Source organism: Anopheles moucheti, chromosome 3, assembly GCF_943734755.1.
Source record: "Anopheles moucheti chromosome 3, idAnoMoucSN_F20_07, whole genome shotgun sequence".
NCBI lineage: Eukaryota > Metazoa > Arthropoda > Insecta > Diptera > Culicidae > Anopheles > Anopheles moucheti.
Window position 1 is genome coordinate 5648758 of NC_069141.1, and position 27071 is coordinate 5675828.

Genomic DNA, 27071 nt, shown 5'->3' on the forward strand with positions numbered 1-27071 from the left:
AGTGCTGGTGTGTGTTTGTGTTTGAAAGAGAGAGAAAGCGAGAGAGAGAGAGAGAGGGAGATAGTAAGAGAAAACGCAGTGTGGTGTGATGTTCATCGTCGATTAACTGCAGCAAAACAGCAGCAACAGCGGTGGGTACGACCGCTCTCCTCCCACAGTCAAGTGGGTCTCGCTGATGTATAAATGTGCGTCCGGATTCTAAACGTTTAACCCTTGAAGAAACAGTGCAAGATGTAGTTTCTTTAGCCATCTTTACGAATGGTTTGATATTGTTGATGGAGCGGCTTAGAGTGGCTTCGGTTGGTAGCGGCGCCGGTTTTCACACGAAGGAACTGCTTTCCATTGACTAGCTCTCCGCCCTTGACATAACTCTTAACGGCGACTATCAACTCATGATTTAACTCACGAGTGGATTGACTGAGTTAATTCAAGTATTCAAGGCCACCTTTGATTCATCAACTCACTCAGATTTTAATCCGTCACTTATGTTATTATTCAAAACCATAAATTTCATCTGTAGATCGCAAGATGTCACAGGTATTCTTTCGACCAGACTTAACAGATACTCAACACATAAATCTGATATGTAATGTCCAACATTTCGGTAATAGAATATAAATCTTCCCAAACAAAATCGTACAGATCACATTCCCAACTCATTGCACTTCAAGAGTTAATAAACGCAGAAACGCAAAGTACACAGGAGTAAAGACAAGGTGGCCGCTTCCCAAACAGGATCACAGCACCAGAGAGACCAGGATCGTATGCATAAAAGAGAAACTAAACTCGTAAACGCCTGGCTCTTTCCTACCCATCTGGTACACAGAACAAATCCCAAACAGGATGGATCCAATGTCGAGACGCCGCCGGGCAGCATAACTCCCCGCACGTCCCTCGCGCACCCCCTCGCTACTTCAGCATTACGGTCTCTAGCATGTGAACGTCAAAAAAATGGAAGATGCCGAAAAAGAGACTACTGTAGCAACACCAAAATAATAATAAAAAAACAACACACCCTCCAATCATGTTGCTCCCCATTTACAATCCCCCCCCCCCACTCTATGGAAAACGTTGATGAAGAGGAGGGTGAGGGGGAATCGGCTTTTCGACCTTCTTCCCTTTTTTTGATTCTATTCCATCCTTTCGATCGTCGGACTAGCCGCTCGCGCAGATGCTGTCAGTATCCGCGATCCGTACAGTAGGGTTTTCTTCAAGAGCCAACAACTCCACCAGCACACAACCCATTACCGCGGAGCAACACAGCATTAGCAACGGGGCGCACTACTCGCGCGATGGTAACCCTTGACGATGTATACACACACGCACATCTTGCACCTATGGGGCGGGCCTGTTTGTGTGTGCGTGTGGGTTTGTTTTATTCCGTCCAGGGTTTCTTTCTTTCTCATTGTTGATGTTTGCTTTTGGAGATGTTTTCATCAGCTTGCTTCGATTCGAATTTTTTGCTGGCCCTGCTTTGGCCGCAAGTGGAAAGATCAGCAAACAGACACACTATGCAAAGTAGGGACAGGAAGCAGAACAAGTCATTAAATATTCTAATAAATGATGAAACAATCCTTGAAGAATTGTTAGTCTTAAAGGATACACTAAAAAGGAGATTTTGTTTATAAAACATTTTGACAAACAAAATTCATTATTCTAGTGAGTTTCAACATACGGCACGATATTGATGAAAGAATGATTGTAAGATTCTTTGGTCTTTGGTTAGCTCGATCTTTTGCGAAGTTTTTACAACACTTCAAGACATTTTATCTCCCATCTTGTTATAGACTTTTCAGAGCTCCTTTATCTTGCAATTTAGTGTAGAAATAAGAATCAATTTCAACGATTACATTGCGTCCAAAAAGGCGATACTTACATCACATTCATTTACATAGTCGGGGATTTTCCAGTCTCCGAATAAATTCGCATATCTCCGCGAGGTTCTTTATCTGTGTCCTTTTAGCTGGCTATCCTGATTTCGCATGTGGCCGCTCTGTGTAATGACCCGTTGCTGCCTATTGACTGCTCTGCAGATATCTTCCTGATGGCTCCTTTTTGTTGTTATACTGCTTTTTTGCAGTACACCGCCCAACTTCCACTTTCCCCCTACGGAGTGCCCTACGAATATCCTTCACTGCCAACGGGGCGCACTGATTTATTTCCCACGGTGTGTCGAAACTGGGACTCTGTGTGGACAGGATACTTTTAGGATACAAAACACAGAAGAAAAAAAAATTGGAACGACCGTAGGTCACACTACAAAACACACACACGCACTGTACGCAAAGGTAATTTACCGAGAGCAAGAAGCACTTGATATGATTTTACAGCTGGTAACACACACAAATGGGCGAGCCAATGCACATCTCAGCAATACGGGTGAGAAGGAGAGGGAAGAAACCCACGATTTGACCGATTTTTCCAGGAAACAACCTGATCCAACACATGTACACGCACACGAAAAAGGATAAAATCGCACACCGCACACACTGACACAGCGAAACAAGCACACTGTGCGCACACACTTCCAACTTGATTGAATCGCACACACTAAACTTCTTCTGCTGCTGCTTTCGTTTACGGCTGATACGTGAGCCGTGTGTTTTTTTTCTTTGCACTTACAACACTTTTCCTGGTTTTGATTTTTTCCAACACTTACAACCCCAAAAAGCTGCACTTCAAATTTTCCTTCGTTTTTTTTTGTTGTTGTGTGTATGGGTATGTGTGTAGAGCTGTTCTGCTGAATGTCAAAACTTCTTCCGTCGGCCCCAAACAGAGCAGCAGGGTGGCCTACTAAGAAAATGACCCTTTTTTTCTTTGCACGCACTTTTCCATGTAAAAACGGTCAACCAGAGGGTGTGTTTTTTTGTTGATTCTGTTAACAATGTTTCGAAATAAAAAAAACAGGTTTGCGGTACACTACGCGTTCTCAGGAACGGGCGAGACAAACTCGATGAAGATATGCGATTAAGGAAGTGGACAAGAAGCCTTTCCTCTTAAACAAATTACATGTTTTTTTTGTTGCTGCTGTTATTTTGGTGGTTGCAATTTTTCGTGAACGGGCCGTTGATGCTGTTTATGCTGGCTGGATTGTGTGCTAAACATCACAAAGCACCTCGAGCCGTAGTCGTCGTCTTCGTCTGCGTCGTTGTCGTGGTTCTCTTCCGTTTTCTTCTCATTGGAGTTTTCCACTAATCTTCCATGCCGTTTTCTGCTGCTGCCATCGTTCTTTCGTTCGTTTGCTTTTGCCTTCACTTTCGTCGCTTCTCCGCTTCTTGGCTTACTCCTCTTCGCTGCATGTCGACGATTCCAACACACGCACACACACACACCACCAAACCACAAAACGCTAGCACGGCAAGATCGATGTTGCTTCACAAACGCACATACACACACACCACCTTTTCCCTACGCATACACAACTACCCCGAGACGAACAAATGCCGTCGATGAACAAAAAAAAAATGGGTTGTGTGGTGGATTTTCTCTTCGTCAAGAGAAAAAAACGCACGCACTGTTGCTTACACGCACGTGTACGCACACATCTACACACACCCTGTGTAGAGAATCCTTTCACGCAGGATAACGGATTCCGTCTCACTTGGCGAAGAAATGGTGAAGATTTTCGTGCCAACTCTGCTGGGAAGGACACTATTGCATTATCGAACCATCATCTGTAACCCTTTTTTTGTTACCGTCGGCACGCACTCTACTTTTGCACCGTTTTTCCCATTGCTGGTGCTTGGTTTTTCTACTTACACACCTGCCTTTGGGGCTTCCTGTAACTGTACAGTTCGAGCGTAAAACAAAACTCCCCAAATCGATTGGCACGTTGCAGTCTTTGCCAAGAAACGCACGCACCGCACCGGAAAACGAGAATCACCCCACAATACACGACACCAGCACACCGTGCTGCTCGCTATGATGGGGTTTCAATTCAACTTCTTTAAATTTTCACGGCTGCTGGCCAACGCCACTTTGCATGCGTTTTTCTCGGTTGCTGCTGCTACTGTTGCTAGTGTTGTTGTTGGTGTGCCTTTTGACAGCGAGCGTGTTGACAGGAGGGCATCCAATTCCCAAGCGACGCTTCGCAACAAACATGGCGACATCAGGGCGTAATGTCGATAGGTTGACTGTTCGACAATACAACCGAATGTCGACAAACGTTGTAATTTGAAAATGTTACACATTACATTATTTTATCAATTTTTCTCAAGCCTGTATCATTGTGAGATTTCATATCATATAAACAGTTTGTTAATGAATGGTAAAAGAGATAAATTACATATGAACAAGAAATTCTTACTCTTGACATACCCCTACGAAGGGTACGGAATGACAACTACATTACCAGCAACATTAGGGCCTGGTCTAATGTTATCCAGGGCTACCTTGTTTCGCATCATGATGTTGGGTGGCTGTTGAATGTTGCTAGCAACATTTAAATTTTGAGGTCTGAGCAACAAAGTGAGCCTGATCGCAACAAAAGTTGACAGACCGCTACCTTAGCCCACAATCATAACAAGCTCTTCAATACCCGGCATATTTACGTATATTTCTGCAAATCGTGCTGATTACATCGTATTTTGGCAATGTCCGACGGAGAAGACTCTCTGGAAGAGAAACTACGCAAATTTCGCATGTGGAAGGTAGGAAATTTTGTAGTTTTACGTGGAAAAGATACAATAATTCGACGGTTTTTGTTTTGCATAGGAAGCTTCATCCGACGGCAGTGCATCATTCAACGTAAACGAATCGGCTGGAACTAGCAACACCAACAATTACGACCGGGGTAAACAAAACCAAAGCATGCACAGAGACTCCCAAGACAAACCTCCTTCGCATCTGAAGGGGCGAGAATTGGGAATGTATTACCGCAATAAGGCACGGCGAAAGCAGCAGCAAGGCTCACAAGATGCCGACAGTAACGATAGCCATTGGCGCAACGAACGTCACAAAGGTTTGCAGCGCCGCAAAGCACAGGAACGGTCCAGCTACGAAGCCAACGAACCAGGCAGTTCGACACGGTTCCGACGTTACCAGGATCAACGGGACATTAAACTCGAGGACGAAGCGGAAGCACCACCACCCGGTTTGCGCGGCAGAGAGCTGGGCTTGTTTTACCGCGATCGTCAAACGGCCAAAACGAAGCAGCGTGAGAAACGCAATGCGGTGGACATCACACTGCCCCGCTGGCAGATACAGGAGATTCGTAACAATCTGCAGATAAATCGAGGCTTCGAACAGAGTGACATTTACCGAGAGTTTGTCGAAAACGACAGCATCTTTTCGGTGTTTAAGAATGAGTATCTGCGTGTGGTCAGCAAAACGCTGCAAGAAACGCTGCGTGAAGAAAGTGCCAAAATGGGCCGGAATTCGCATCTCACGGAAGCTTGTAGGTCGGACGATGAATTGCAGAATGAGAAATGTCCAATGGATGGTAATAGCCGTACGACGAAACCGTTGGATAAATTTCGTATTACATTACCGGCGTACCAGCAACGTGGAACCATCCTGGATATGGTCGAACGTAATCAGGTGATTTTGATTAAAGGTGACACGGGCTGTGGAAAAACTACTCAAGTACCACAGTACATCCTCGAGCAGGCTACAGCCCGTGGTCGTGCTGGCAGATGCCGGATTCTCTGCACCCAACCTCGCCGTATATCGGCCATAACGCTCGCACGTCGTGTGGCGGACGAACGGAACGAAAGGCTGGGCCACTCCGTTGGCTACCAGATACGGCTGGAAGCGGTACGACCAGCTACAACCGATGGTAGCATCCTTTTCTGCACGACGGGCATTGTGCTGATGTTGATGCAATCGGATCCACTGCTTCGTGAGTACTCCCATCTCGTGCTGGACGAAATTCACGAGCGAGACGTCATTACGGATCTACTGCTGGCCATCATACGCATGGTACTTCCGTATCGGAAAGATTTGCGCGTGATTCTCATGAGTGCCACGCTGACTGCGGAAACGTTCTCACAGTACTTCGACAACTGTCCAATGGTTGAAATCATCGGTATTACCTACCCGGTTCGCGAGTACTATCTGGAGGATGTTTTAGCAGATCTTAAATATTACACCTTCCAAGACAAAATGGCATCGGGGCGCACGCGGAACAGGTATACGGACCATCAACGACAGGATGCCTTTCACACGATGATCCAAGCGTACTGCGAAGAGATCGGGCACCGGTTTCCAGCGCCCGTAATTCGTGCGCTTCAAAATCCCGGAAGCGAGAACAACCAAAACCCGTTGATTGTAGAGCTGCTGTACTACATCACCTGTTCGAAACCGCACGGTGCTGTTTTGGTTTTTCTGCCCAGTTTGGCACAAATATCCGACATTTACAAGATGATCCGTGAGCATCCCATGCTTTCACAGGCAAGATTGGCGGTATTTCCTTTGCACTCGCATCTACCCACGCGAGATCAGGCGGCCGTGTTTGAACGTCCACCGGATGGGGTGCGTAAAATTATCCTCTCGACCAACATCGCCGAAACGTCCATCACGATCGACGACATCGTGTACGTGGTGAACGCCGGTCGCCACAAGCTAAACCGGTACGAAAACGGTGTGTCCACGTTGCGTGACGAATGGATCTCGATTTCGAACGAAATCCAACGGAAGGGCCGTGCGGGACGTGTGCAGGAAGGTGTCTGCTACCATCTTTACAGCCGTGCCCGGAGGCGTAATTTTGAGGAGAACGTTCCGCCGGAAATTATCCGCGTTGCACTGGATGAAGTGATACTGCAGACGAAAATACTACAGCTTGGCGAAACGCGTGCCTTCATGAAACATCTGCTCGACCAACCGACCGATGCGGTGATCGAGGAATCGCTCCAACTACTGAACCGGCTGGATGCGATCGACAATGATCAGAAGCTCACCCCGCTCGGTTATCATCTGGCACGCTTGCCGATGGATCCGCGCACCGGGAAAATGGTACTGCTCGCAAGCATCTTCAGCTGCATCGATCCAATTACATCAATTGCGGCCAGTCTTACGTTCAAGAACGCGTTCTACAAACCGCTCGGCAAGGAGAAGGAAGTTGATCGCATAAAGCGCAACTTTGCGCAAGATTCCGCCAGCGATCACATTATGCTCGCGAACGTGATCGACGAGTGGCGCAGGCAGTCGAATAAGGGCGGTTTTTGCGGAAAGCATTTCTTAAACGGCACAACTCTGCAACAGCTTGCCAACATGAAGGGCCAGTTTTGTGAGTATTTATACTCGGCAAAGTTTGTGGCTGGATCACACGCGCAGACCAGCCAGGATAATCTGCATTCAGCCAATATAGAGCTGCTGCGAGCGATCGTCGGTGCTGGTCTTTACCCGAATGTGGCGTTCATCCGTCGGGTGATCCGGTCGCGGAACAGTCCGGATGGTAGGGCGATTCTTAACATCGAGAACCAGGGTCGGGCGGAAATTCATCCAGGATCGGTCAATGGCAACAGAGGGGTCTTTCATTCGAAGTAAGCATTTAGCACCAGATTTGATTACCCAGAACAGAATCTTAATTAGTTGGTGGCTTATATGCTCCTTTAAAGTTTTGTCGTCTATTATGATATGCAGAAGCTCTCTGCGCTAACCATCTTCGATACAACGGTTGTGAATCCTTTCCCGTTGCTCTTCTTCGGAGACAACCACGTGGAAACGGTAGATGGTCGTGAAATGATCTCAATTGCCGGCCATTATTGGTAAGAATATTAGCTAGCATAAGTATGAGGTTTTTAAATTATTCTTACTTATTTACAGTCTCAAGTGTGACAAAGAAACATACGATCTGATACAGGAACTACGTGCCGGTTTTAATTTGTTCCTGCAGAAACATATCTGCAACCCGTCACCGGTCGATTGGAACTCCCGAGAAGGCGAGCTGTTAAGGTGAGTTTAGTTTAATTTAACTGGGACACTAAAGATCTTAAGTTTTATTTAAGTTTTCTTCAACCAATTATGGTTTTCTTCGCACTATTTCAGGTCCATTATTAAGCTGATCACAATGGATTGCAAGTACGAGGATGGGTTCGACGATGACGATGCGGAGGGATAGAGACGAATAATGCTAGAATGCTACATTGATACGGCGGCGGGACTTAACAGGATCTAACCAGCGAGAAAAAGTCTCCTAGCAAAACCAGAATGAAAATATTCCTCTTTTTCCCCCTTCCCAAAGAAAAACATACTTTCTTCCAATTTCCACCAATTTCAAAAGACCGTGACGGGGAAATCCGCATGGATTTAGAGGCGGGGCGATTAAAGTGCGTTCCCCGTTTTGCACACTTCCCAGCTTGGACTGTTTCCAGCGGCAGTAAAATAGTTGAGTATTGAGTCTTTAAAGCGGGAGGCAATTTCCATGCGGATGCGGATTAGTTGTGGTCGTTCGTGCTATCGTTCGCTATTGCACGGGCTCGTGTCTAGACCTATTTGTTTCGATCCAGTTTTGAGATATTTCCCCCGCGGTGTAGAGTTAAGAAATTAGTTCATAAGTATAAACTAGGTTAAGATTGTAATTAGTATGTAAGTATTGGTAACGCAGCACACGCATCATACGGTCATCCGCAATGTGCGTACGAGCAGTTGAATAAATGCCACGAACGAGTACACAACACGCGGTAGGGTTATTTTCACGCGAAGAAGTCTTTACCACTTTCGTTAATTATGATTGTTTTAGTCTCATTTCATCTTTAAGGAAACAAACAACAATATTAATTGTACTAAAATAATGGGCGAATAAAGCGCAAGCACAGCAAATTCCTCTGGACGTGACGTCAGACTTTCATTCAGAAAAATCCACAATCGATTGGTTTCGGTGATGGGAATTAATTTATCCCCATTTCCTTTCACCCGCACCCACCCCGAAACCCCGGGTCTTGCCAGTGGACGACAAGATTTGGATTCATCATGAGTGTAATATTTATTTCATTTCCGGAAGTCATCGTGAGCACAACGGCCAAGCCAGTCGGGTCGGTTTTGGGGTAGGCGAAAATGAAAACTAAGCATCACCCCCATCGGCAGCAGCAGCAGCATTCGGCCGGTCGATTGCTTTCCTATTAGCCGGGTGGATTTAAGCTAATCCGGGAAATAAATTTTTATTTCCTTCCACCACTGGCGCACTCGTGTGCGTGCAGATGCAGTGCTGCCGATGCTTGCTGTCCCTTCCGTGCGTACGTATAAACCTGACCCGGCGGTAATGTACGCTTCCTGTACGCGCGTACGCATGCTCTTGCTTTGCTTGATTTGCTTCACAGCTTCTTCAGCCGGGCGAAAGTTCTTTGCTTTCCAAGGCAAGAACCGTTGGATGAAATGCTGACTGCCATTCCATCGTCTGTCGTCTTGTGTTATGGTCGAACGGACTCGCAGCGGACATTACTGTCGATGAAGTTCTTCTAGTGGTGCTCCTTCGTTTTAAACTCCTTCGTGAATTTTAAATATTAGTGTGACATTACCAACTCGTTTGCTAACTCGTGCTCGAAATGGTGCTTTTGGTGCTCATGCTACTAACGTTCGGTGGCACAGTTCTGGCCAGTTCACCGGAATCCACCTGGAAGTCAGAAGCAGTGGAACGTGAACTTGCACCGGATGCACTACTAGTGCGGTTGGACCGTTTGGTGAACGTTTGTGTGGCTAACTACGAGGATCTCACCACCGATTTGCTGCTGGGAATTGCGATCGCCAATGGTGAGTGAGAAACAACCACGAAAAAAACCTCGAAAACGATTTTTTCCGTTCGGGAAATTTAAATTCAACGCAAAGGAATGGAAAACGACACAAAACGACAACCCGCAGCACCACAAACGACTGCGGGCATTGTTTGCCTGTCCTAAGCCCACCTAATCCTGCCTGTTCCATTCCATTTGGCGCTAATTAAATTGCATTCGTCTTCGGGTCGGACCTAAACCGGACCACCCTTGCCAGGGGGACAATGAAACCGTAATTTCCCCATTGCGGAACAAATGATTAATTTTTAAAATGAAATCGTCCGTACATTGGATTCTTTTTTTTTTTTGGGGCCTGAAGCACAACTGAGAACCATACTGAAACAACCACTGCCGGAGCAGCAGCGCCAGTTCGTGGAATCGTTGGCCAAAAAGTGCGATTTTGTCGAAAGCCGCATCGAGAGCATCTTTAGCTTCCCGAGTGGTGCTAACGCAGTGGGTAAGTGCCGAACTTGCTAGAGATATAAAGAAATTACTGATACACCTTCGGCTCTCGGGACTTTGGGGGATGTACAGTTTCGAAGTTGTTGATAGATTCAGAATTTTGGGAGTCAAAAGGTGACAATAATGGGGCCGTACCAGATCGGGTTAGCAGTCGACGAAGCAGACGTCGTCGAAGTCAACTCTTGGTGGATGATCCGCAAACCTTGATGGAGAGCTATCTGGAGGCGATCGATGCAGGAGGTCCCAGTGAATTGCAATCGGGTAAGCATCAACTTGTAATCGTACTTTCGTATTTTTCAAACTGTAAAACCAGGCTTACGGTCGAGTACCCTCGTCAACCAATCTATTATCCCAGCGTTTCTAGCGAAACAAGTCAACTCCATCTTATTTTGGGCCTACCACGACTCCTCTGTCCATGTGGACGACCTAAATGGACTTTCACGAACTGGGTTGTCCGGTGTCATTCTCATCACATGACCAAACCCACCGGAACCCCGTCATTGTAGCGGCTCCTCCATTGTCCTTCCAGACATTCCAAGAGGGTTTCGTCCTGTATAGCTCTATATAGTCCACAAGTTATATAGTCCAGGTTCTACAACCTCTTCCTGAGCTAGTCTGTGTCTAGTCGAAACTTATTTTACCAATCGTACCAATACCAATCACATTAATTCTCAATTTACGTACACTTTCGTTCTAAAGATGAATGCCTATCCGAACTACTGGTGAACGAGTCGGAAAATGAGTTCAACAGCACCACCAGCCCAACCAACAGCGGATCGGCTACAAAACGGCTCATCCTTAGCCGTGAATGTAGTGGCGCCATGTCGCTACGCAAACGGTCGTACGGCTACCATCTAACGCACAAGTAAGTACGCGGGTTAGCGTCCCAGCTGGTCGAGTTCTTGACCCGCCCCGACCGGCTCTCCTGACGAGCGCATCTGGACAACATCAACACACTTCAGCCTTATCAAAACCGATAATTTTTGCTCCAGATTGCTCTTCTACATCGTGCTCGGCCGGCAGCGGTTCGCAAATGTCGGCCGCAGCTTCGTAGCCGACGGGCAGCGCACCCTTTGCGAGGAGATACTGCGCGAGTCGGGGCTGATCGCTGGCTTTGATTATCCGGACCTGTTTCGCGATCTGTTCATGGAGCAGGTGTTTCTCTGCGCGTTCAGTGATGCACCGCTGACCGAGTTTACTAACCCGGCCTGGTTGGCGGCCATCGTTAGCTGGCAGAATGGGGAAGGCTGCTTTAAGTATTACGGTGATGAGGGAGATGGTGTGATCGGTCCGAACGCGCTCACCACACACTGTTCGACGCACATGACGGGCGTCGGTGCGGCACTGCTGGGATTGTTTGCAAGGCTTCAGCTGGTACAGTGAGGATCATCCGGCCGGCACGCACTAATCTAGTCTACCATCGAGCTGTACATGTCATCTCTCTGTTTGTGTGGATTGTCTATGAATGAATAAATAACGCTATCCGAATCATACCATTAATCAGCATCGGAGGGACCTGTAGTATTAGGTGAAAGGGACATCATTCCGATGATTAATAAACCGCAGCCAACTTAATCGTAACACGATACGAATGAGGCATTAAAGGCACAAAAATGGAATAGGCTCCCTACGGAACTTCTTCCACATACAGACACCCTTGTACATAGCATAGTTGCACCAACGCTAAACCGGGGACACATAACTTTTGCGGGGCTTCACATTGCGTCCAAGAAATGTACACTCTCTGCGTGCTGCTGTATGGGAAAAAGGTGGCTTTAGTCACTCGTTTCACCCCGAACTGGGAGCAACGCGGCACGCGAGCTGCTGCTGCCCGGGCTAGCGTCTGTGTCCGGTGTGTCACTTTGTCAGTGCGGCAGGCCACTTATCTAGCCAGCATTTTTGCTCTTATCAGTCGCTTTAAACTTAAACACACATACACCGTGCCGTGGTGGCTCGTTTCACACCGCAGAAAGATATCCGTCCAGTGTCGCGAGAACGGGTGTGGTGATACAAGGCACGTGAAGTAATGTTGGCAGAATTGTTGGAACTGTTCCGATCTTTAGTGTGCTAGGTGTACTACTTCCCGAGTCGCGTGTGATCTTCCGCTCGATGTCAATGTCCACTGCCTCATTCAAGCGGGATTAACTCTTCACAGCCGGTACGGTCCCCGTTCTACAAACTTTTGTAATCACTATTGGAACTCGTGCATTTCATGATAGCTGACCGCGGCTGGTCATAACAGTGGAGTCCACTCTCTGCGGGAGATTGATAAAGCGAATCGGCAGTTGGTGCTCTAAGCTGGACGGGGAAAAAGGCATCAGTTTTTGTTCATTAGACGACTGAACCATCGAAAGTTCCGATCAGTTTTTTGTTGCCTCCCATGTGTAGCCCCGGTGGGACTAATAGCGGGAAAAAGTGATAACCGGTGCTGAGACTCCAATCAACTATCAGTGAGCACACGAAATGTCCACTGCAGCAATAAGCACCGGCGACAGCACCGAATCCACCAGTGTAGGTTGAGCGAATCGGGTTCAGTTGTCACCGGCCATCCGGCGGGCGTGGATCGGTTCCGCACAGCACGAACGGACAGTATGGCGGACCCAACGATACAGACGTTCTGCTGCCACAACCGGATACGATCTCCACCGGCGATCAAGCTGATGTCGGAGTTCGATACGGACGGTTATATCGTGGTGTGCTTAGTGTCATCCGTGTTCGGTATAGCCGGCGCCATCTATCAGGTAACGAGAAAAACCCCCCAGGCAGAATGTTCTCAGGGCAATTCCAGCGTACCACGACACACGCTGGAGCTGCTTTCTAAGGCATAGTGAAAGAGGCCGCAATGTCACAGGAAGCACTTCAAGTGCGGTTTTGTCGGTTTTTTGTTTCATGGCGTTATTGACCGGAAGAAAGCATAATAAAGAGTAGCGACCCGGCCACAGTACACGAATTAGACGAGTGCATGGAGTGGGTGGTGCAGTGAGCAAAGGCCCAGGTTAAGCCCAATGTTGTCACTTTGCACGAATCTTACGGCGAGGTCATTCGCTTCATCTGTTTTATCTGGTGTTATCTTCAGGCGCGGCCTTTACTACATCACGAGATGGTTGAGAGATATTTTTTCGTCTGTATTTTGTGCCTCACCAAAGAGTGTTTTAACAAAAAGACGCTACAAGTTGTCCGAAAAGACGTTACAAGTCCGGAGACAACTGACTCATCACACCGGTTCGCTACTATGTGCAACAACAAAACTTGTCCAATGATCACATCACTGATCGTTTCTTGCTCGTGCATGGCCTGCAGTAGTGGGGAATTGTCTTTTGAGACATTAAGCCCTTATCGCGTCGAAAAGATTGCCTTTCGGAAATTCTCGAGTCGATTTTTACTGGTGCGCATTTCCTGTACCTCCTCATTTAGCATCATTATCAGCTCGTTTCAGCTACTCGGTGCTTGTGGTTGAAATTAAATAAACAAAATAACAAATCCCGTTTAGGAATGTGGTGCGGCGGCCCGCCCTTTCATTTCCCGGCTGTATGTGAGCAATCGTAACTGTTTGAACGTGTAGAGCAGACTCCGCTTGACCTAGGTTACTACAGTTTTTGTGTCGAGTCTGACATAATCATCCATTTTTTTTTGGGAGGTTGATTAGGGTTTTCTCCCAATTAAACTTGCGATGACCCGTACAGGTTAAATATCGCCGTGCAGGAGTAGAAGGATTCTTATCTATTAAGGAAAAGCAACAGGACTAATGTTGGGTGAATCGGATTCAGATTCATGAATCTGAAAGAATCGTTGTACTGAATTAATTAATCTGAATCTCCATCAAGATCTTAAAGATACAGAGATCTTTTAAGAGTCAACTCTCCTGATTTGAATGACTCCGCAACTAAGAATGAGTGACTCTTCTCAACATATTCATGAAGTACACTACATTACACTACACTACACTACACACTAACACTACACATAAGCACTACACCAGGTGGACGATCGTATTGGAAACTGTTTCGATTAACTCTTTGCGTCATAATTCGTTATTTCCTGCAGATCTGGATCCGACACGAGGATGGACCCACGCATCACGCTGTCCGACGACGGCGCGGCGGTGAGCTTACCTTATCAAACCAGAACCTAGGCCGACAGATCATTGTTTGGCTGGCGGTCGCAGATCTGTGCGCTTCGTTGGGGGTATTTCTTCGATCCGCGCTGTGGAAGTACATCAAGGATGTGCTACCACCGGACAGCGACGTGGACGATACGACGAACGTCATTTTCTGTGCCGTTTCGTCCGCCTGGATACAGTACTTCTACATGTGCACCTGGCTGTGGACACTCTGCTACGCGATCAACGTACGAAGGCAGCTGGGCGGTGCACGGTACGCGCTGCGCACGTATCACTACTACGTGTGGAGCATATCGGCGCTTTTAACCGGCGTCGGATTGACGGTGCTTTATGTGCCAGATGCGGAGTACGTAGCTGCCTTACATGGTTACCTTCAAACGAATGCCGCTCACTCCACACATCCTCTCTGTCTTCCTACAGTTGCCACAACGTGCACGACATGACGACGGCGTACATGCGCATCCTGCCAAATTATGTGATGACTTACGGACCAATGATAGCCGTGATGGTCGCGAACCCGGTCATCTACTACCAGGCATCGCGGGAAGTCGACCGACAGCTGGTGGCACGTTTTAGCCAAATGTCCAACACCGAACGGGACCTGATGACGAAGTTTAAGCTCAAGTTTTCCCTCATAAATCTCGTGTTTTACGTATGCTGGTTGCCGAATCTTGTGAACGGTATCGTGCTGTGGACCATGTGGTTCAATCTGCCCTTTTCGCTGGTCATCAGTGTGTGGTACATAATGGTGGGTAGAGAGTTACGCAGACAAAACAGTATTTTGAAACTGATCTTGCTGAACCGTTCCTCCCAATTTAGGCCATTACGAATCCTCTGCAGGCATTCTTTAATTCGCTCGTCTACCAGAAATGGAACTGTCGGTGGCGATTCCGCCGTCAGGGTAGTAGTACCGATTCCAGTGCAGAACTTCGAGTAAGTATAGTCTTTTGCGAATTGTTCCTAAGTGCTTTACTGACCCTTTGCTTATTTTTTTGGTCTCCTATAACTTCAACTCTAGCGACGCAACCGTACGTCCATGGTGCACAACGAAGGAACACCATTGTTGCAGGCTAAAATGGAATCACCGTCCGCCTCAACCTTACACCTGAACCAACAGTCGGTTGAACTGATTCCGAAACCGACCCGGAGCATCAATTCTTGCTCGCTCGTATGACGCCGGGTGTGTTACTTAATGTGTCGTGTTGGACATAACACGGGCGCTAGGACAAATTTGGTTTACTACGCATCTAGCGAAAGGAATAGGGGGCTCAAGCATCTTCTTTGGCGGAGATGGTTGCTACGGGAAGGTATCTTCACGCTGGAGTCGTTTGATCTAACCTCGGCAGATAAGGGAGACACGTCCAGAGGGGATCTATCATTTGGAGACATCAGGATGTTTTATCTCAAGGAGCTATTCTAGTTCTAAGGTTGGAAGATAAACAGAAGACACTACTACTAAGTAACCTATTGATAACAGCGCTCGTTTTGCAGTAGATTCAGTTATAAGTTATCGGTAGAACCGAACATCTACGGTCAATGGTCGTTAGCTCAAGTTAGTGGATATAATGGTCGAGAACCAAAAAAAGCACACTTAAACAACATGCAATGAAACCAAATAAAGACATGTTTTTTTTTACTTCTCTAAACTCTAGAAAGTTTATTATAGTTCTACTGCCATTATATCGGTGTGTCTAGCTTAAAATATACACAATTTTCTTGATTACTTTTGCACTCCTTTGATGATAAGAATCAACCGAACGATTGCCTCTTTCACGCATGTTCGCTTTCATACAACAGAGGTAAAATTGAATTAGGTTTTTTTTTTGCTAACATTCCTTCTTTGAACATATTACGCACGGTCTTCACGGTTGCAGTGAACCTGTGAAGTGCAGTTAAATTATGCCGAGCTTGGTGATTGTTGGGATCCAGTCTCCCAGCTGATCAGTTCCTTCGCTAGCTAGTAGATCTATGTGTACGCACATTCATGCCATGACCCTAGCAGCATCATAGTTTAGCTTAACTGCAACTCTCTACACGGAACGCATTCACGTCAGTAATAATGAACTGGAGCGTAATCCAACTCGTTTCAGTTTGTGTAGACCTCCTTACAGATAAGCCAAAATATGCCAGCAGAGCTAGAACAGGAACAAAGAATTCTAAACGATAAATGATTAAGCTGATCCATTTAGTATTGTTTACTTAACTTTACAGCAATAAAATCTTCCCCCACAACACTCGGTACACACAGAACGTAGCATATTGAGCGATTTACCAATCAAATTCGTACCAGCACTGTTGGGGGAGCAATCGATACCGAAAGGTTGTTTTGTTTAAAATCCTTTTTCCTTCATATTGCCCTACTCTGACACTCTGTCACTAGTACGCCTTTTTGTATTCCTTTCGTTTTCTTTACAATAACTCAACTGTCTATCTCTAGTACCCCGAACGTGTGCGGGAAGTCTTCGTAAAGTACTGCTTCTCACCGCGGTCCAGTCCGCGATCGTGTGAACGTTCGCGGTGATCCCGCAGTACACTGCCACCACCTCCGCCACCACCACCACCACCGCTGCCGGGATGGTACGAGGGTGACTTTTCCTTCATATGGTGATGATGGTGCTTTTCCCGGTGTGAGGATGATACGGACATGGGCGGTAGGTCACCGTCGTTATCACCGTTCTGGTGGGATAGCAACTTGCTTGCCTTTTCCTCTTCCCGGCGTAACCGTTTATCTGTGAGCAGTGATTCCTCCGGATTGCGTTCCTGCTGAAAGGAAACAAAACAAAAGGGGGTTGCGATGAACTGTTTGTGAGCGTGTTGGAACTTTCGTGCCCAAGCGTGTTGAAGCTTTCGTGCCCAAGCGTGTGGAAGATCGGTATACCCGTTTGCGGCCCAGCTTACGCTCCTTGCGTAGTTCCTTCTCTTCGTCAGTCTTGTCGCGCTTATCCTTCGTCTTGCTGCTGCGCTCCTTTTTAGACTCGGACAAGAGCTGCTGATTGGTGTTGCTGACACCGTCATCGTGTTTGCTCTGCGATCGGGTGTAGGAAAATGTTATCCAGAAGGGAGAAAGATACCAGGTTAATGACATTCCATTGCGGGTGATTCGATTGCTCTATACTTGTCGATTATTATGTAGGAGTTTGTTTCTGTCTCGTTCGCAACCGATCAGTAGCCACAGGTTTGACTGTATTATTAGTCCTGACCCATTGGTCACATTGTGAGTAGGACAAAAGAGATGATCACCGATAGGATGATTAGCAGAGAGAAATGCGCCACATTTTCCCCCTTCGAAAGCCCACAAAAATAACAAATACCCAGTGTTCAAACTAAAAAGCAAACCGCGAACCCCTGTCGGAAGGTTACCGATTGAATTTAGTGAAAGTTATCATTTGATTGGTAGCACACAAACACACACAAAACAAGATTGAGTTGAAATGAATTTGTGTCAAAAACCATTCTAACACGGTTATACATACCTCTTGGTATTGGAGGGAAGGAGAGTTCTGTACTACATAATGCGACCACAACGACTCTCCGTACGATTGACAGAAGTTTGCACTTTGCTAACCGGAAAAACTACACACCGCCCGGCGTCACTTCATGGGATATTGCTACGTTCGCACTCAGTTCGCACCGACAAAATAAACCGTCACACAAGTGAAAGATTGTGAGGAATGTAAACACATTCCTGTGCGGGACTCTGCCTACTTGCATGCTCACTCACGTCACAATGGGCTTACTTGTTACGCAGTGTTACGCCATTCCGCCAAAGGTTTTGCCAAGGTTCAATCTGCCCCGGTACGTTGAAGATATCTCTCAGCGCAGCTGCTCCCGTGTAGAATATAGCATGCGTCGTAACTTCACGAAACCCATCTCTACATTGAGACCTCGTTCCAAACGATCCATGGGAGGTGTTGCGGTACTCCAGCCGTGCAGTACAAACGTCTCATTAGGCGATTAATCAAGTCGTGTGTTCCACAAGGCATCCCGTATTTCAACAGTTGCGCCATTTGATCGAAAGTTGCCGTACTAACAAGGAAAACCCCCATGCTAACAAAGGTTTGGGTAGAAAGAAATCGTTCGAAAGTGTGTATTCCGTCCATGTTTTTCACCTCTCGTGTACGTCTGTCCGCAAACCCCTCATTCCTTCAGGAATGAGACAGCAGCACCATCTATGCATCGGGTTGAAGGAATGCCCCCGCACGCTGGGATGAAACATCCTTCCGTGAAACAAAAACCATGCACCGCACTGTGTGCAACGAAACGGTTAGCACCGACGAATGGTTTGACTGCGCATCGCTGTCACCACCAGCTGCCATCACATTATTGTGTCTGAGAATGTGTGAATGTTGCTCTTGCTGATCATTTTCCTTCGCGATCGCTATCCTTGCCTTCCTTGTGCACCTTTCGAGTATGCGAAGAGACCGCCTGTTACCGACCGTTCGACACCTCCAGTATACTAACCTTCGAGGAGCTAGAGCCTTCCAGCTTGCGGCGCTTCATCTCTGCAGATATCGGAAACGGCCAAATGGCGTATTAGTGTTAATTGTTCAACAACAAACTAAATCGGTGGCTAGACTTGCACACACCTCTATCATGTTCTGGGGGATCCTGGCTACGTCGTGTACTGCTGCTGTGCTGCTGTTCGTTGCTGGAATTGGACACCGAGCTTAAATCTCTTTCGCTGCGATCTCTTGGCGCTAGGTCTCTTTCACTGGTTCTCGACTCCCGTTCGTGGTCGTAATGATCTTTTGAATGGAACACATTGAACATTGAATGTTATTCTGATCTTCTACTCTCACAATTAGTTCCAGCATACCTCGCTTATCCCGTCGCTTCTCCTTCTCACGTTTACGATCCGTAGTAAGTGCCGCAATCGCAGCGGCCGCTTCCTCACGCTCTCGTTCCTTCTCCCGGGCACGCTCTTCCCGTTTGATTTCCTTCGAGGACTTTTCACGTGTCATTGAAACAGAGGATTCGCGATTCGCCGAAGAGGACCCTAAATTGTCCCGTGACACGGAAGACGCTGTGGACGACGGTTCCTTCTTTACCACGTCGATACCGCGATGATGATCGCTGCCACTACTTCCGAGACTACCATTTGCCGTTGCACCTACGGAGCTAGATGATGAGGATATTGAGTTTCCACCTGCTGTGCCGCTGATTGTACCGTTGCCCATGGATGAACCAGAATTACTGGTGCCTCCTCCAGATACCTGCCTCGTACTCTGTCCACCTAAGTAAGGCATTTTGAGAAACAATTAGTTTTTTTTTTAATAAAAAAAACCAACACTCTCGTATTTCACCTTTGATATCATTACCGTTGACTGATGATTTCGTACCCTGCTGCTGCTGTTGCTGTTGCTGATCGACTACAGTCGTTGCTGACGCGGTTGAAGCGGTCGATTTGAACGTCTTCTCCGGTACTTGATGGAAATCGGATTCCAACATCATCTGGCCCGCCTTCGCCTTCAGCTGACCGATGTAGCTCGATGCCAGCACGAACAGATCTTGCCGCTGGTTCTTCTCTTCCTCCCGTACCTTCTCCACCTTCTTCTCGAGGATCTGGGACAACTTGGTCAACACCGGAAAGTGGGGCAAAATGCGCATCAGGATGATAAGCGAATTGCGGATCTGCATGTAATCCTTCGAATCCAGACAGAACACCATCGCTTTGGTGATCTTGTAGTGCCATTTGTGGCAAACATGCCTATAGTTTTCGTAGTTTACATGATCGATTGCCTCCGAGTACTGGTTGCTGACGCGAAACTTGGTCACAAAACCGGGATAGTTGGCACACTCCTTGTTGAACGTCGCCTCATCCGAATGCCAACGCATTACCGTTTCGAGCATCGCACAGAGGAACCGGCCGTAACGAGTCGCTTCGTTCTCTGTGCATGATGTTACCGAGTACGTGATGTCGCAGAATATCTATGTAATGAAGATGGGAAACTATAAGAAATGACATCGGTCTCAAACTGTCTAAACTAACGCACCCGATCGTAACAAAGCAGGGTGGAAAAGTTGGCCGTCTTCAGGTTGTGGATGGTGTGCACAAACTTTGCACAGTAGATCGCATCCAGCGCGGTAAACGTGCAGCGCGGAAATAGACACAGCTGCAGGAACTGGGTGATCGTTTCATTTTTGGCCGATTTAGCCGATCGCGATAAGAACCAACAGTCTTTCTCGTTGGTCAACCGGTGCATAATTTTATCCACGTGCTCCTGCTGTTTCTTACGCTCGTCCTGCAGTTTATCCATCAGAGCGACGTATCGTTCCTGTTCCTTCTTGTTCTTGGATGCGTTCTGTTCCTTCGATTCCATTACGGCCATGGACAGCTGTTTGAGTTTGCTAATTTCTCGCTGGTAACTCTCCATGGGTACTTGCAAATCGTACATCGACAGCGACCAAAAGCTGACCAGAAACTGGGGACTGATGTCCTCCCAAATCTTCGGCGGATGCAGTGGGCGAACGGATTCAATTACCGGATTCATGACCTGTGCCGTTGCCTCGAGGTATTTGGCCATCTTCTGCGAGGTTGACAGCTTTTTCCCGTTCGGTTCCGCTTTACGTAACTGGTCGTATTTTTGCTACAAAATTAAAAAGGAGGAAAACAATTCAATCCTCTTGTTCCTATTGTTATTTCACTAGTTCTTACATTAATCGCATGGGAGAACATTGGGCGCGCTAGGAAAAACGCCACATCCGAGTGTATGTGATACTTCTGCAGCATGTTATGTATGGTCGGTAACCGTTCCACGTACTCCTCCACCGAATACGTTGACCCTAGAAACGTGCCGAACTGTACCAGCGTATCCTGGCACTGATCGTACAGTTTGCCCACCAACTTCAGATGACTTTGGGCCGTCTCACGATAGATGACGCAATGTTTCTGCTGCGCTATCAGTAGACACAATGCCACCGCCAGGTCATTACTGGCAAGCGCTTCCTTGAGGCGCTGCGAAGACTTCTTCGTGTTGCGCACTTGGCTGAAGTAGCCTGCCTCACCCCGCAACAGCTCTCCACCGCACATCGCTTGCAGTTGCTCGTTCGTCATCTCTTCGGCCGCCTCGATACCGGCCATCTTCTGCACCACCTCCTTCAGTATAAGCAAATCAAGACTCTTGTGTGACTTCAGCTGGTTAGCGACATACTGCAGCAAACCGCTCAGCTCGATGTTATACTTCTTGTAGATGGCACCGCAGAAGTTGGCCAAACTCTGTAACCACAGCGAGATGCTGGTGCCGTCGTTTTGCATCGGATTCCGATCAACCTGCTCGAGCGCTTCGATAAGACAGTACCCGAGCACATCGTACGAAAGCGATGTGAGATATTTAAGCGAGTCCACAACCGGTGCAATTAGATTGTCATAAATCTGTATTTGCAGGAGAATCTACAGGGAAACGGACAAGAATTATCGTACGCATGTCATAAAACTGCAAGATCCCAGAGCTCGATATTCCACTTACGTATTCAAACAGGAATCCGGGCGAACAATGGCTGAGCTTGCCAATTAGTCTACCCACCGGTTTACTGTTCTCCTTGCTGACCCGTTTCATTAGCGCTTTGATTTGTTTCTGAGCTGTGCCGCGCCGGTGGATCAACTGTGGCTGGAGCTGAAAAGTATCGTTTTTCCACCGTGCATACAAACTGTATCGATACTGGTACGGATAGAGCTTTACGATGGACCAAATTTCTTCCGCTACGCAACAGTTACAGTCCATGTAAGCCAATGCTGGCAGCACGGACGAATCTAGCAGCGACAGAATGTCATAGTACAGCTGCTCGTGCTCCGTCAGCGTACTGCCCGGTGCAGGCGGGTTAAGCGGATCCACATTCATATCAGTCAGAATAACGCGCATCAGACGAAGCAGCTTATACAGTAGCACCGAATCGTAGTGCAGCGAGGGTCCGAGAGCGGTAAACATCGGGAACGCATGAAGCCGGAGCTTGGTTAGCGCAGTTACCGGTGGTGGTGCGAGCTTATTTAGCACACCGAACGTCGAAATGGCGCGACCCTTTATATTTGCCGGGAGGGCACACTTTAACCGATAAACCGGCTCAATGATCATGTGCAACAGTCGGCACAGTGCTTGCGCGATCGGTTCATGCACCATGACCGACTGTTCCGGAAGTTTGCGTATCAATTGCTGTGCCGTGTTCCAATCCCCAATCATTAGCATTGCCTCGCAAAGACCCCACTTCTGGTTGAGCGCATACTTTTCCGGTGCCGTTTCAAATTCGGGCTCCTGTTCCGGTTCCTTGTCCTTGTTGGTAAGGATTACGTTCAACTTACGGACATACTCCTTCGCCTGTGCCATTTCTGCTTCCCAATCTGCTACGATCGTCTTGTCCGGCGGATTTAACTAAAGGATTGCGGAAATACATATTAGGCTGCTGCACGCAGTAGTTACGGGTACACTCCGGCTACCTACCCACGCGTAAATATCTTCCAGCTTGATAACACGGTGTTGAAGCAACAATGCGGTAACTTTGAACAGTGACACCGGTGTCTGTACGTCCGCAAAGTACCGGTACTTGTACCCGAGCACCTCGCAGATGATGTTTCCATCGTTGATATAGGCCTGCAGCAATGGTATGAAAATTCGATCCTGTTCCGGGCGCGCTTCGAACGACTCCAGTATAATGTCAAGCACCCGGTTCGGGTCGAGATTGAAGCATCCGATCAACGATTTTATAATTTCCAGCACATTCTGTACGGTCATCGTGTCCTGATTAAATTCCTGATTCAACTCCGTGATGAGCTTCGCATAGCCTTCACTCTCTTCGCGGAAAAGATTAAATCGGCGTTGCTTGTAGCTGGAAGAAAAAGCATCCCTTTTTTAAATAGGAACCCTACCGAACGAACGAAATGGCCGAGATAAGCTTACTAGAGCTTTGTTTTCACTTTGATGAACCGTGTGTAAAAACTGCGGTTCTTGATTGTGCCCACATCCTGCAGCGTATCGATTTCCAACCGTTCCTTCAGTAACTTTTCCGACAGAAACCGTTCCGTCTCCTTCACGATGTAACAAAATAGTGAACGTTCTTCGCTCGGTGGTGCATCTCCACTCGCGCCAGCAGTTTCCGCATCGAAGATTCCGAACACATCCAGCAGTATAGAAGGAACGTCATTGTGCAGACTCTGCAGAGATGGAATTGAAAAGCGTGTGAGACGCTTCCCGCAAGCACGCGAGTGTCCGTTTCACCTACCACAAGCTCTCCCAGGATCTGCAGTACGCTATCCTTCTTCAGTTGACCGTGGATGCCACGCGAGATGAGCTCGTAAATTGCCCGGGAGATGCCTTTCGTGCGCTCGTTCTTCCCGAACAGTGGACTCTGCAGATCGTCCTTCAGCAGTGCCTTGCATTGCTTCAAGCTGGTTCCGAACAAGGTCCCACGACGAAAGATGGATCACACGGCGCAGGAAGGAAGATAAACAAAACACCAAGAACATAATACGCACTGTGTTAGTGAATGTAGGTAGGCGGAAAAGGGCGGCGAAGAGGCGCATTTCTACGCAATCCCGCGCGCTCGTTCGCTCGGTCGGTTGGTCGCGTTTTGCATTCGCGTTCCGTCCGTGGTCCATTCATGTGGCCGGCGTTCGAAATTCAGCACATCGGCGCGACTCCACGAAATACGGGATTGGCCTCACGTAAGTGAATTTCATCACTTTGACATTTTCACATGGTGCTCGGAATATGGAGTGGAAGGGGGAGAAGGGGGCGCGGGGTACACTTTTGCAATGGCACGATTCCACCAAACGCGACGCACGAAGCACGAAATGCAACCGGCATAAGCGAACCAAGAAACGATATTTACAACTCGGATTTTCCGCTTCTTTCCCACAACTTCCAGACATCGGCGTTGAACATGGTCATCAATGGCGTGAAATAACACGGACGACTCGGCGACACGGCATCCGTCCACAAGCACTTTGTTTATAAAAATGGCAAATTGGAAGATGGCGTCGATTGTCAAGCGCTGAACTATGGCGGATGTAAACGCAACGGACAGCTTTTGACAGTTCGAGCATGGAACTGCGGGGCTCGAACATAACCTGTTCGAATTCGTATTCAAACGCACCGTTGAAGTATAGCAACTATGGCAGTTTTATGCAAAGAACGAAAAGTGAGCGTAAACTTTCGGATTTTGTAAAGCAAAAAGGTGAATTTGGTGTTTTCCTATAGATAATTTAATACTAATTGACTGCAACTGTTACAGTCTGGCAAAACGGAAGATAATGCATCATGCCCTAAGTGACACGGCTGGCATTCGTAATACCTGCACATCGGATTGACTGTCTTGTTGTAAGTACAACGCTTAACATTAAGAATACCTATTCATAAAGAGATATAGCAACAACAGTTGTTTAGCTACGAATAAAGAGAAAATGAATATCGAACTCGATAATTCCTGACGTTCATTAAAGTACAAGTGTGTGTTTCAAAAACAAGATTTACGGCCATAGATGCTGGATGCGCGGGTCGCTGACGAGCACCTTCCTGCTAGGCCACGGAACCGGTTGTAGTTTCCAAATTACTAAACCGTTCATTTTATTCCCCTGATTCTGGTGATAATTCATACTCTGAGTCACTGTCACTGCTTTCAGCTCTACAACGGATAGATGTACGATTGTGTTTGTTTAGGCTGTATTTAGTGGAAAACGTCTTCCTACAGTTATCACAACGGAATGCACCATCATGTGAAGCGAGATGCTCCTTTATCTTATTAGGTCGAAACTCTTTCTTACAAATAGGGCACTGTTTCCGCTGGTGTCCCTTTATATGAGCTGTCAACTTGGTTAAATTGGGAAAAGTTTGACCACACCGATCGCACGAAATGTACACCGGGCTATGTTTCACTTTTTTATGGTTCATCAAGTTCGAGCGAGATGAAAACGGTCGATTGCACAGTTCACAGAGGAATGCGCCCTTGTGAGCGGAAATGTGATTCTGAAAGTGCGTGGTGTTAACCTGTTTCTTGCAAATATAACATTGTTTCATTTTGTGCCTCTTTTGGTGGAGGGACAGCTGTGTTTTGTTGTGGAACCTTCGTTCGCACAGCTCGCAGGGAAACTTCTCGTCGCCCTGTTGTGCATCGGCCGAATGTTTCATATCTTCGTGTATTCGTAAGTTGGTGGAACTCGCGAACGTTGCGTCACATATATCGCACCGGAACGCACCTTCGTGGGCGGCAAGATGCTGCGATATAAAGTCACCTTTTATCATCTTCTTGCAGATGGGACACTCACTCGTTTTGTGCATACGCTGATGATTTCTCAGTTGCCTTTTGTCGGAGAACCATGTTACACACTTATCGCACAGAAGTAATGATGATTCCTCGGTTTGGGTTTGATCGTGTGCATTGCCTTGGGAACTGCTAGCAGAGGATAAATCGGGTTCGGTTGGTTCGTCAGCTGGCTTATAGTAGTCCATCATGTCACTGGTGCTGCTACTTTCGTCTTCTGCCTGATAATCCTGGGTAACTTTTTCCGCAATACCTGCAATACTTTTTTCAACGTGTGTTGTTATATCCTGTTCTTCCATCTCAATGTTAGCAGAAACAGGATTTTCTAATACAGAAGCAACTTCACGATTTGCAACGGGCACCTCTGCCTGTTGTTCCTGAGTAATATTATCAGCAATACCTTCCATCATATTGCTTCTATCAGTGTTCTCTTGGAGAACGTATTCTTCCAACTTGATAGTGCCATCGTCATCGTTTTCAGAAACAGGCGGTGTCATAACTTCCAAAGCAACTTCACGACTTACAATCACTTCTTCTGGCGTGCTCTTCTCGTCCTGTGGTTCAGTTTTCAAGCTATGATGTGAATTTCCTTCGACGACAACATTACTAGAGCATGTAGGTACAGGACTAAGTTCAATCGGTTCGCGTTCTTCCATCTTAACATTTCCAGCAACATCGTTTTCTGAAACTGGCGGCGTCATAGATTGCGAAACGACTTTACGACTTACAGCAATTTCTACCGGTGTTCTCTCCTCGTTCTGTAGTTCAGCTTTCATCTTATGACGTGAACTTTCGTCGAAAGCGGCATTACTAGAGCATGAAGGTACAGGACTTCTACTATTACTAAGTTCAACCGGTTCGCGTTTAATGGCCACATGCTCATGGCCATCTATGCGATAACTTTCGGCGAAATTCCGTGGAGATTCTGCATTCAGCAACGAGCATGGTTGTTGCAGTTTTTGTTGATTGTCTTCCACCATGACGCTGTATGTATAGAATTGCCATACCATCGCGGAACATACCTTACACGCATAGTCGGGTAAATGTCGCTCCGATTTGACCTGGAGAAGAATGTTTCAAACAATTGGCAAGCGCAAACTACCGGTTTGTAGCCTTTATAGTCACCTCAAATGAAAATACTCGCTTAAGTGCGATACTGAACGGTATATTCAGTATAGAAAAGCTTCCAGCTTCAGGATAATGTGGTTCAAGGCAGAACCGACACTTTAAGGCATTCATGATCGGTTCTGTTCCGTTTCGATTCATCCTGAAAGGCTATCGTTGAAAGTGTTAATTAAATAACTTTTGCTTTACCATTAATACATCATAACACTTACTAAGCGTGTTTGCAGTTGTTAACTGATCATAAAAATGGAACAGAACCGGATATATCACAAGAAACATGCAACATTTACGACACAAAACAGAAAACAAGGCGCAATGTGCAGCTTGTAGCTGTTCATGACGCTCTCCCGCAAAGATCACCAAAGGACCGCTAACGGACAAATTAATTGATTGACAAATAAAAAATAATG

General features: G+C 47.0%; 5 protein-coding genes across 6 annotated transcripts; 3 read left to right on the plus strand and 2 right to left on the minus strand.

Annotated features, from left to right (window-relative positions):
- The first annotated feature begins 4592 nt into the window (after nucleotides 1-4592).
- LOC128303798 (ATP-dependent DNA/RNA helicase DHX36) lies at nucleotides 4593-8426 on the plus strand. Its single transcript, XM_053040860.1, has 5 exons — nucleotides 4593-4649; nucleotides 4714-7481; nucleotides 7557-7706; nucleotides 7765-7893; nucleotides 7987-8426. Exons 1-5 carry the CDS (start codon nucleotides 4593-4595, stop codon nucleotides 8057-8059), a joined length of 3177 nt encoding a protein of 1058 aa, XP_052896820.1. The 3' UTR covers nucleotides 8060-8426.
- A 1056-nt stretch (nucleotides 8427-9482) lies between these two features.
- Nucleotides 9483-11552, plus strand: LOC128304958 (uncharacterized). Its single transcript, XM_053042212.1, has 5 exons — nucleotides 9483-9687; nucleotides 10027-10164; nucleotides 10242-10430; nucleotides 10869-11034; nucleotides 11162-11552. Exons 1-5 carry the CDS (start codon nucleotides 9483-9485, stop codon nucleotides 11550-11552), a joined length of 1089 nt encoding a protein of 362 aa, XP_052898172.1.
- Nucleotides 11553-12174: 622 nt separating this feature from the next.
- LOC128304844 (G-protein coupled receptor 143-like) lies at nucleotides 12175-16064 on the plus strand. Its single transcript, XM_053042085.1, has 5 exons — nucleotides 12175-12910; nucleotides 14214-14635; nucleotides 14710-15037; nucleotides 15109-15222; nucleotides 15308-16064. Exons 1-5 carry the CDS (start codon nucleotides 12761-12763, stop codon nucleotides 15461-15463), a joined length of 1170 nt encoding a protein of 389 aa, XP_052898045.1. The 5' UTR covers nucleotides 12175-12760; the 3' UTR covers nucleotides 15464-16064.
- On the minus strand, nucleotides 15937-24266 carry LOC128304839 (THO complex subunit 2). The gene is made up of 13 exons (XM_053042079.1): nucleotides 24109-24266; nucleotides 23500-23665; nucleotides 23178-23431; nucleotides 22722-23106; nucleotides 21756-22652; nucleotides 20945-21679; nucleotides 20283-20876; nucleotides 19593-20217; nucleotides 19106-19522; nucleotides 18876-19034; nucleotides 18751-18791; nucleotides 17168-17314; nucleotides 15937-17052 (listed from the first exon to the last, which is right to left on the minus strand). The coding sequence occupies exons 1-13, from the start codon at nucleotides 24165-24167 to the stop codon at nucleotides 16723-16725; spliced, it is 4809 nt and encodes a 1602-aa protein (XP_052898039.1). The 5' UTR covers nucleotides 24168-24266; the 3' UTR covers nucleotides 15937-16722.
- Nucleotides 24267-24526: 260 nt separating this feature from the next.
- Nucleotides 24527-26979, minus strand: LOC128304842 (zinc finger protein 184-like). Of its 2 annotated transcripts, none has more exons than XM_053042083.1 (3): nucleotides 26874-26979; nucleotides 26662-26803; nucleotides 24527-26597 (listed from the first exon to the last, which is right to left on the minus strand). In XM_053042083.1, the coding sequence occupies exons 2-3, from the start codon at nucleotides 26800-26802 to the stop codon at nucleotides 24843-24845; spliced, it is 1896 nt and encodes a 631-aa protein (XP_052898043.1). In that variant the 5' UTR covers nucleotide 26803; nucleotides 26874-26979; the 3' UTR covers nucleotides 24527-24842. The 2 variants fall into 2 exon arrangements, with proteins under 2 accessions (XP_052898043.1, XP_052898044.1); XM_053042084.1 differs by having other exon boundaries at nucleotides 26662-26811; nucleotides 26874-26970.
- Between the last annotated feature and the right edge of the window lie 92 nt (nucleotides 26980-27071).

Coding starts and splice junctions, on each gene's coding strand:
- LOC128303798 (XM_053040860.1), top strand. CDS start 4,593: ATGTCCGACGGAGAAGACTCTCTGGAAGAGAAACTACGCAAATTTCGC. Junction 4,650..4,713: donor GCAAATTTCGCATGTGGAAG/GTAGGAAATTTT, acceptor TGTTTTGCATAG/GAAGCTTCATCCGACGGCAG. Junction 7,482..7,556: donor AGAGGGGTCTTTCATTCGAA/GTAAGCATTTAG, acceptor GCTCCTTTAAAG/TTTTGTCGTCTATTATGATA.
- LOC128304844 (XM_053042085.1), top strand. CDS start 12,761: ATGGCGGACCCAACGATACAGACGTTCTGCTGCCACAACCGGATACGA. Junction 12,911..14,213: donor TAGCCGGCGCCATCTATCAG/GTAACGAGAAAA, acceptor TATTTCCTGCAG/ATCTGGATCCGACACGAGGA. Junction 15,223..15,307: donor ATTCCAGTGCAGAACTTCGA/GTAAGTATAGTC, acceptor CTTCAACTCTAG/CGACGCAACCGTACGTCCAT.
- LOC128304842 (XM_053042083.1), bottom strand. CDS start 26,802: ATGAATCGAAACGGAACAGAACCGATCATGAATGCCTTAAAGTGTCGG. Junction 26,598..26,661: donor AGCGAGTATTTTCATTTGAG/GTGACTATAAAG, acceptor ATTCTTCTCCAG/GTCAAATCGGAGCGACATTT.
- LOC128304958 (XM_053042212.1), top strand. CDS start 9,483: ATGGTGCTTTTGGTGCTCATGCTACTAACGTTCGGTGGCACAGTTCTG. Junction 10,165..10,241: donor GAGTGGTGCTAACGCAGTGG/GTAAGTGCCGAA, acceptor GGGGATGTACAG/TTTCGAAGTTGTTGATAGAT. Junction 10,431..10,868: donor TCCCAGTGAATTGCAATCGG/GTAAGCATCAAC, acceptor TTCGTTCTAAAG/ATGAATGCCTATCCGAACTA.
- LOC128304839 (XM_053042079.1), bottom strand. CDS start 24,167: ATGACCATGTTCAACGCCGATGTCTGGAAGTTGTGGGAAAGAAGCGGA. Junction 21,680..21,755: donor CCGGATTCCTGTTTGAATAC/GTAAGTGGAATA, acceptor GTTTCCCTGTAG/ATTCTCCTGCAAATACAGAT. Junction 17,053..17,167: donor GTAAGCTGGGCCGCAAACGG/GTATACCGATCT, acceptor GTTTCCTTTCAG/CAGGAACGCAATCCGGAGGA.